The 9785-nt window shown below is 34.1% G+C and overlaps 1 protein-coding gene across 4 annotated transcripts; it reads left to right on the plus strand.

The window, feature by feature from the left end:
- Positions 1-690: 690 nt before the first annotated feature.
- LOC149565897 (CBL-interacting protein kinase 5-like) lies at positions 691-8345 on the plus strand. Of its 4 annotated transcripts, none has more exons than XM_089819366.1 (3): positions 791-926; positions 3229-3297; positions 6343-8345. In XM_089819366.1, the coding sequence occupies exon 3, from the start codon at positions 6782-6784 to the stop codon at positions 8123-8125; it is 1344 nt and encodes a 447-aa protein (XP_089675492.1). In that variant the 5' UTR covers positions 791-926; positions 3229-3297; positions 6343-6781; the 3' UTR covers positions 8126-8345. The 4 variants fall into 4 exon arrangements, with proteins under 4 accessions (XP_089675491.1, XP_089675492.1, XP_089675495.1 ...); XM_089819368.1 differs by lacking the exon at positions 791-926 and adding an exon at positions 994-1086; XM_089819365.1 differs by lacking the exon at positions 3229-3297 and having other exon boundaries at positions 691-926.
- Positions 8346-9785: the final 1440 nt, after the last annotated feature.

Genomic DNA, 9785 nt, shown 5'->3' on the forward strand with positions numbered 1-9785 from the left:
GAGGGAACCTTTCAAATCTCTCAGTTATTTTGGCCCCCTTGTTTGGGTGCTAGTTGTCTCTTCTTAATGGCCTCCTTTTGGCCACTATGTTGAAAGTGTTGTAAGTGTATTGTTCGTAGTCACAATGCTGCAAGTGACCCTTTGTTCTGTGGAGCCTTAAAAAAAAATTGTTTTATTGATTGTGTACCCTTTGTAATCTTGACTTGTAATGACTAACACCTTTTCTAGTGTGTTGTTAATCACTCCACAATCATTCATGCTATCATTCTATAAGAAGTGGATGCACATTTTTTTTCACTTTTCAATATAAAAATAATAATATAATAATAATCATATTAATACGATAATTTTAATAATTATTATAATTATATAAATAAAAACTATATGATATAATAATATCAATATTACATGTTCTAGGGATGACAAGTGGCATACGTATCTTCAGCATAATCTGTACATATCTTGAGCATGATCTATAAAAATAATGCCATTATTTTTAATTAGATATATTTACAAATAAATTTGGTAATTTAAAAATTAAAAACACAAAAGCAGTTCACCACGGCCGACGAAATTTTGGAAGCGTGAATGACTCATGAAACATACCGTTTCGTGGAAATGACGTGGATCTTAATCAGCATTGAATAAATTTGGTAATTTTAAAAAAATTAAAAACACAAAAGCAGTTCACCACGGCCGACGAAATTCTCGAAGCGTGAATGACTCATGAAACATACCGTTTCATCAAAATGACGTGGATCTTAATCAGCATTGATAAGTAATTATTTGTATATTTCGAAAATCGAGTGCAGGAAAGAAACCTACGAAGAATATATTTCAGAAAATTAAGTAGCATGTTAAACTCCTCCACCGCGTAGGCGCTGTATTTTGACGTTCAACGCTGATTTTGCGGGGATTTTGAAGAGGTAAATTCGATTTCTGGGCAAGTTGCTCCCTCATGGATATGTATAACGGTAAAATTTGGTTTCTTTTTTATGGAGAGAATTTGGTCCAGTTGCCTATGAAGATTTTATTCGTTAGAATTTGATTGATTCGCTTAGGAGGATTTCGGAGCTGGTTTGAAGAGTATGTGATTTGTTTTGTAGTTTTTTCTCAGAAATTTATCACTCTTATCGTTTCCTTATGTCTGCATCACCGCATTTACATCAGGAGGATTTTCATCTGTAATGTAAGAGGGTTTTTGTTTTCATGTGAAACCTAAGTATTTCAATTCTCAAATATTTCGAGTTTAAAGTATCAATAGATTTGTTAGTTAATTATTTTCTGATATAAATTTTGCAGTTTTCTCATTTTTATAATTTATTGATAGATGCCTGCAAATTTGCCCGTGCATTAGTCCTGATTGGGGATTATCTGTGGACTTTAATGTGACATTTTTGTTTTGATTTAGCAATATTCCGATTGTTATCTAGAAAGGCAAAGTGTTTTTTCTGTCAATCACTGAAATGTTTCATTTTAAACGGGAGGGGCTTATCTGCATTTTGGATGCCGGCACTCAGGATTTGTACCCGGTCTTGTCTGTTGAGGTATGCTGAACCTTCCTCATTTTCAACAACTCAATAGGTTCTAGGCAGTTGAAACGGCGGCTTAGATGCCATCCATGCTTTCACTGAGGATTTGCACCTGGCCTTGTTTATTGACATTCACTGAACCTTTCCCAGTTTCAAGAATTTAAAATCGCTAGGATGTTTTGGTCGTCTGGCTGGAATGACACAATTTCAGTCAGGATTGCATCTTCTTCTGTTGAGGTACACTAAACCTCCTCATGTTTCAACAATCTATCAGTCTCCGGGAGATTTGAACCTGAAACTTGGATGCGATACTTTTCCTTAAGGATTTGCATCCTAGCATTGGCTGTTGAGGTAGACCAAACCATTGAATGCTGTATATTCCTCCATTTCAACAATTTAATATTCGCTCAGAGATTGAAGCTGGGTTCTGCAGTTAAAGTTCCATTGCTATACAACCTTAGGTCATCCCTTTGATCAGATTGATGCCTAAAGACGTGATATTTCAATGGTCACTAGGATGATAGTAGTGATTTTCTGGTACATATATGTGTCAAGATTTTATATCAATTTACTCTGGGTTACACTCTATGATCCATCACCAGAATGATGAAGAACAAAACAAAATTGTCCTTCTATAAATGATTTGGCCAAATTGTAGAAATCATAGATGGTACAATGAGGAGCATCTCTTCTGCCAAATTTTCCATATCATGTCTCGTTAGGGTTCAAACAGGGGGATCTGCAACAAAAACTCCAATGATTGATCACTTGAGCCCATTTAATTGACATGATTGGAGTCTTTTTCTGTTAATGTTCTTTTGTATTTTCTTGACATGATGGCTGAAAAATGGCACCTGTCTTTAGATTCTTAGAAGACGACCCTTTGACCACCTGTCCAAAAATCACATTTGAGGGGAGGATCAACCGAGAATCAGAACAATCTACTTCATCACAAGAATATAGATAGTATAATGAATAATCAAGCTATTAAAGATTGACAAGGATTTTTTAAAATAATTAAGTAGATTTGAATATCATGGCTTTTTTGTTTCAGTGTTAAATATTGCACATGAATATGTATTATGCATTTGTAAACTTAACTAGAGATTTTCTTTGAGATCCGCATTCATTTTTTATTTGAGCTTATCCTACTTGATCAATTTCAATGTCTTCTCAGTTATTGCTGTTTTTGTGTAGTTCAATAATTGGGATGATCATTCGGGGTTATCTTTCCATCTATCAATGTTTTTGGCAGTGTTGATCAACTAAAGAAACCAAATCAATCCACCTTCATCCAAAAAATGTGAAAGAATGATAATATCAAATTCAAACAAGAACTTTGAGAATGTTTTTATGAAATTATTAAATTAATAATGGCAGAAAATTCTCCTAATTGAGAGCACTGATTTGGGATGTGTAGGGGCTTAGGGATTGTTCACTTGCAATATATTAGTAATAGCTGAACTCAATCTGAAAACTTGAAACCCATTCCCTAAAAGGGTGTGCATCTACACTTGTTTGTTAAGCTTCACTGAACTGAGTATAGTGTCTGATAAATTATTCAATTTAACAATTTGACATGTATCTTGGTGGTTTTTAATGCATTTATCGATGCTCACAAATGTGCCCAAGAGTTCAAATATTGATTGGGGTTTGATATAAAATTTCAATGTAATAAATAATCACTGCCTTGTAGGAAAACATTCTCCCATTTTTCATGGAGTTCAAATTCATCCAGGACTTGCTCACTAGCTCATCCATTAAGGTATGTCAAGTCTAGAATAGATATACATAAATAATTATGAAGTAAAACATGTTTATTAATGGGTTTGTGTGTGGACTTGATTATGAAAGTTCATTTGCTTTATGATTTACCACATTTATTCATCCCCACACAATTTCCACTTCCTTTTGTGTTATGGATATTTCCTGGTTTTTCTTATTTTGATGGTTAAAAAGTTGGGGCTTACCTAGGAGGCGTATGATTTTTCACCTAAAAAATAATTATATCTATATGTCTGACCATATGAAGACACAAAGAAATCTGCTTCCATCCAGAGAATTTGTAGGAACAGTGATATCTAGACTAACCGACTTAAATGAGACTCACATACAATCAATAAATACTTAATATCAGTCTTTATTGTTGCATATTGCGTATACACAGGCACTGGATTCAGTATGCTAATCAATAATCAATAAAAGACAGTAATATATTTTAGGAATTTGGAACTGCAACTTTACTATTTAAGCCCTGTTGATTGATCAGTTGAACTCATCTTACTTGAGAAGATTTCATTGTTTTGTATTGCTATCACTGTTCTCTGCAACTCACTGTACTTATCATGACAAAGTGGGGTGCTCTTTCAGAAATACCTTCCCATCTGTGGGATACTGCCTACGCACCATCATAAATCCTAAAACTGATAAAATACATGAACCACTGAAAGTTGTAGAGGGTTTTTTGAAAAATTTCCTAAGTTTAGGAGCAAGCCTTGCTTGAGCTGTGATGCCACCTATGCATATGAAAGCTCATCTTGAAACAATTGATTGGTTGGCTTTAGATATGAACTCCTATGCGTCCCATTGAATCAGACAAAGATGACCATCATTAATTCCAGATTTTCCTTGAACTTGTCAAGATGGATTGACAAAGTGGTATACACAACCATTCCTTGTGCTTTGTAATTTTTATTGCTGAAAAGTGAAAACAAAACATATGAAAATCCACTTACTGTAATCGGAATCTTCAAATAAAATGCTGACAAATTAATGACATTACCTGTGACTCGTGAGTGCAGCTACTACATGTCTACAAACAGCTTCTTCATGCCAGCCACTTGTCAGATTGTTCATCAATTATCATTGTCTTGAAACCTATTCTGGAAGTTTTCAAAAGCCAATTTTATTTAGTACAAGGATGGGGACACCACATAAGTTAGAATGCATGGATAAATGGATAAGGGAATAGTTTAGTCACTATTACAGTCAGAATGTATAAATTATTAAATTTTTCACTGAAGATTGCAGATACAGAGGAGCATGCTCCCCGTCTGTATACTGTTTCTGATAATTAGTTGGTATTTCTTTCTTTGTGGGATGAATCATTCCTTACATTATACTTTGCTTTAGAAATCTTCAAAACTGTCTGACATCAAGTCTCCCTGCTTTATGTCCTCGGAGTTCAATTCTATCAAATAAATATCTTGCATTCATAATAGGATTTTTACATTACTCTTACATTGAAATAGTTGCAATAAGCACACTAAAAACATAGGATACACATGCTAGTTTCCGAACACCATCCTTCTACCAGAAGATAACAGTCTTGACAGATAGGAACGAGCCAAAGCTCAAGAACTAAAAAATAGTTGGTATTTCTTTCTTTGTGGGATGAATCATTCCTTACATTATACTTTGCTTTAGAAATCTTCAGAACTATCTGACATCTAGTCTTCCTGCTTTATGTCCTCGGAATTCAATTCTATCAAATAAATATCTTGCATTCATAATAGGATTTTTACATTACTTTTACATGGAAATAGTTGCAATAAGCACACTTAAAACATAGGATACACATGCTAGTTTCCGAACACCATCCTTCTACCAGAAGAGAACAGTCTTGACAGATAGGGACAAGCCAAAGCTCAAGAACTGAAAATGAGACAAAAGGACACCAAACCCAAGGCTGCTGAGACTCCCACTAATAAATTATTAAAATCCTGTAAATGATTGATTCATCCTATATGATTAATACCTCTGAAGAAAGAACTAAACTCAAAAACTGAACACCTGAACGCTAAGAACCTCCTGCAAATTTATCATTTAAAGGTCAATAGCAGAAATTGCTTGCCTGATCCACAGAAGCAAAAATGAAAGGAATAAAGCTATCGCCTAAATATTTTTTACTTCTGTAATCAACCAAATTGCAGATAAAAAAAGATAGGCAAATTTGATTTATTTAAATCAATGTTTGTCTATCAGGAGAAGTTTATATACTAAAACAGGTTTAAATTGGCCAAACAATTTGAACTAATAAAAGTTTGAACATGATACTGATGCTAGAATCCATCTTTCAAGATGAAATTCTTTGAGAAGAAGTAAACTTATTATGAAGCTACTTGGAATAGAAAAAAACAATGCTCCAAATTCTTCTGCAGTTCTTCTTTGCATTATTTTATGCAATTTTGTGTTGGAAATCATTATCTTTGTTCATTTGAATAACAACTTTATGATGAAATTTTTCATCTATTTAAAGCATGTTTAAATATATGACGAAAGTTCAATGCTGGACCACAAATATGCTTAAGACTTTGTCGAAATGACTCTTTATGAAATGTAAAACCTTTGGAAGTTTGTCAATCATTGTAATTTGTAGTCATAAGTCATAAGTTTATGCTGCTCATTTGAGTTTGTTTCAAAGGCATTGCCTAAATTGTGGAACATTATAGTATGATAGTTTTGTTTGGCTTTTCTAATTGTTTGTGTTGCTATTTCTAACAGACTATGTTAAATATTTGGCTTTTGCTTTCTGGCTGAAGATAATGCTGATTTTTGTTAACAGCAAAGTTTCAATTTTCTTGAACTCAGAAAAATCAATTATGTCACTTTCTGCGATCTTCTCTGAACTCTTTATATTTTAAAAGTGAGAAGATGGCACTTAAATTGTTTTTCTCGTCAGGGTTATGATAATTTATTTATTTATTTATAACTTGTTTTAGGGAAATTTACATAGGATGTTCGAACCATGATTTAATTATTTTCTCATTCTGAAGTATTATGCTTACTAGTTTCTTTTTTCGCTCTTCAGGAACTTCAACGACAGTAGCAACAACAAAAATTGAGTGGATGATTTCTACTGTGGCCAAATAATCATTAGTTATGATTCAGCTTTCTGTAGATTGAGTTTTGTGGTGTTCAAACAGTTGACATTTGGCAAGAGTTTCAGTAAAATCTACCCACAGGGAATGCAGAAAGATGTGTTTCTATGCTAATATTTTGGGCCTAACTGCCAATGGTGTAACTCCAGAAAAGGTTACTGGAGTACAGCCAAGTTGTTTATGGCAGCAATTTTCTCATCAAAGGTTTAATGAACCAACTCGTGTGAATGAGGTAGTTCAAAAGAGCTCAACTCTGGAGAAGGTTAGGTTCTTGCTACTGCCAAGATGATTGAGTAAGATATTCTATCTTAAGTTTTTTTATTATTAACTATTAAATAAATAATAGTCCTGGTGAGAAAGGGGTCGATTATGGCAAAAATAGAAACCAAAGGAAGTAATATATTGATGGGAAAGTATGAATTAGGAAAGCTGTTGGGACAAGGTGCGTTTGCTAAAGTGTATTTAGCAAGGAATTTTAAAACAGAGCAAACTGTTGCCATAAAGGTAATGGACAAGGAGAAAATCCAAAAAATTGGCATGACTGATCAAATCAAACGTGAAATATATATCATGAAACAAGTGAGACATCCCAATGTTGTGCAGCTTCATGAGGTCATGGCAAGCAAAGAGAAGATCTATTTTGTAATGGAGTATGTCAGAGGAGGAACACTTTGCAACAAAATAATTGCCAAGGGAAAGATTAGAGAGGATATTGCAAGGAAGTACTTCCAGCAACTAATTCATGCTGTAGACTTCTGTCACTGCAGAGGTGTCTACCACCGGGATTTGAAGCCTGAGAATATCCTTCTTGATGAATGTGGGAACCTCAAAGTTGCTGACTTTGGCTTGAGTGCAGTTTCAGAACAACTTAAGGCAGATGGGTTATTGCACACAACTTGTGGTTCTCCAGCATATGTTGCTCCTGAGGTGATTAAGAGTAAAGGCTATGAAGGTGTCAAAGCAGATATATGGTCATGTGGAGTTATTCTATTTGTTCTTGTGGCAGGTTATTTGCCATTTAGTGATGATAATTTTGTGCACATGTACAGGAAGATATCCAAGGGAGAGTTTCATTGTCCAGAGTGGTTTTCTGCTGGGGTATGCAAGCTGCTAAAAAAGCTCTTGGATCCAAATCCCAAAACACGAATTTCAATTCCTCAGCTGATGGAAGTTTCATGGTTTAAGAAAGGTATACGACATGCTAAATTAGATAAGGAAGATGATGATTTTAGCAGCCTTGCTCATTTAAATTCAGTATTTAATGCATCTAACATCAACCCCAGCAGTGCTGAGAAAGGACCAGAAGCACTTGAAGAGAAACCATCATTGTTTAATGCATTTGACATCATTTCTCTTTCACGAGGCTTTGATTTATCTGGCCTTTTTGAGGAAAAGGAAAAATTTAAAGATGAGATACGCTTCACATCCATGCAGCCAGCTTCAATGATAATTTCAAAGCTTGAAGAGATAGCCAAAAATGTGAAATTCAATGTCAAAAAGATTGATTGCAAAGTGAAGTTGCAAGGACCAAAGGAAGGGAGAAGAGAGCTTTTATATATTTCTATAGAGATTTTTGAAGTGACATCTTCTTTATTTGTTGTCGAGATGAAGAAAACAGGTGGTGAGACTTCTTCCTATGAAAAGTTTTTTCAGCAAGATCTTAAACCTGGTCTCAAGGATATAGTATGGGCGTGGCAAGGTGATGCTCCTTAATATAATTACTTCTGGCATATCTGTTTTTAAGCTGCAGTCAGCTGCTATAAGAGCTTCTGATACACCAGGCATTTTTCTTTAAAATATTATTTATTATTTATTTTTATGTACCATTGATTATGAACTTCCAATCTTTCCTTGGAAGTCCAGTATTTGTTGATAGTCATAAAATTTCCATTTCGTTCATTTTCAATTTGAAGGTATGAATGTTATTTGACAACATTTGTATGCAAGGTGTTATGCAATAGCTGTACTCACTATTTTGTTTCAAAAATTTGCAATGTAGTGTTACCCGATAGCTTTACTCACTATATTGTTTCAAAAATATTGTAATGTTATAGGAAAGATTTCAAATCTAGCCTCAAAGCAACTGTAATGGACTTGGCAAGTTGACAATAGCTCTAGTTACTTCTGGCATATTTTTTTTCATTTTAAAATTCTTTGTAATCTATCTTGGTTTATAAACTCATAAGCCTTACATGGAGGTCCACTATTAGTAGATGGCTGTGATGCTTTCATTTGTTTTCTCAGTTTGGAAAAACATGTTTCTGGTAAAGAAGTTAAATCTTGAAGAAATTTTGTTTATCCATTATTGGTGATTAAAAAAACAGGTATAAAAGTAGACATATTCTGGAACTAGTAAATGCATCTTTCTCAACAAATTATCCGTCGAGGAATATGGAAATACAATAGAGGTTGGCCATTTATATGAGTGACACTGGGGTTGCAGAGTTTTATCTTTTTTTTGTAATGCTGGCATAAAGGGAGAGTTGAATGTAATCCTGATAGTTTTCTTTAAAGGGTTCACTTGACAATTTTGCATCTGCTCATTCATGTACTAATTTTATATTAAACATGTAACGCCCTGCTCGGGAACCCAAGAGAATTAAACTTAACATGTTACAATGTTTACTGAACTATTTTTTTTAAAAAAGTTTTAAACAACATCAAGATAACATTAATGCGGAAGCAATATGAACATACACATCAAGTACACATATGCAAATATAGATACAGTTTCAATTCCTCAAAGGTTCCTTTACGTTGAGTCGCATTTAATAGTTTTAAATTAATTAGTTTAAGTTCCAAGTACAATGTCTCAAGATCATAAAAGGAATAACAGATACATAATTGCATAAGCAAATGCATAAGTATATCTAACACAATGAAAGTACATCCAATTAATAACATCCACTGCACATGTCGCAGGGTATGTGAAAATAGATACAATACATCAGAATACATGATAGCATATATACATCATCTGAAAAGAAGTCTTTGAGATAAGAAATAAGAATGATAAAGGTACATCTTCTGCAACGAACATCCAATAGCTAGCAATGTGAAGGGGGACCCAAATGGTAAGAAGACACTACCTCCCGACCACGTGGTTACCTAGTTAGGCTTCCACTCCCACCGTGCAGGGAAGATAATGAATGATTCACAAACAGCTAATCAAACATAAAACATTCCTAGGCAAGGTACCCCTAATAGCCAAAACTACCTCAAAGGTAACACATACTACTCAAGAAGATAAAATAATCCAAAAGTAAGAACACTCAAACCAATACCGACACTACATAACCAAACATCATACACGAACCAAGATCATAAGATAAAGTAAACGAAAGATAATCATCTCAAGTCAAAAGCCACATGT

Source organism: Cupressus sempervirens, chromosome 3 (assembly GCF_028749045.1).
Source record: "Cupressus sempervirens isolate cs-2001-9-10 chromosome 3, ASM2874904v1, whole genome shotgun sequence".
NCBI lineage: Eukaryota > Viridiplantae > Streptophyta > Pinopsida > Cupressales > Cupressaceae > Cupressus > Cupressus sempervirens.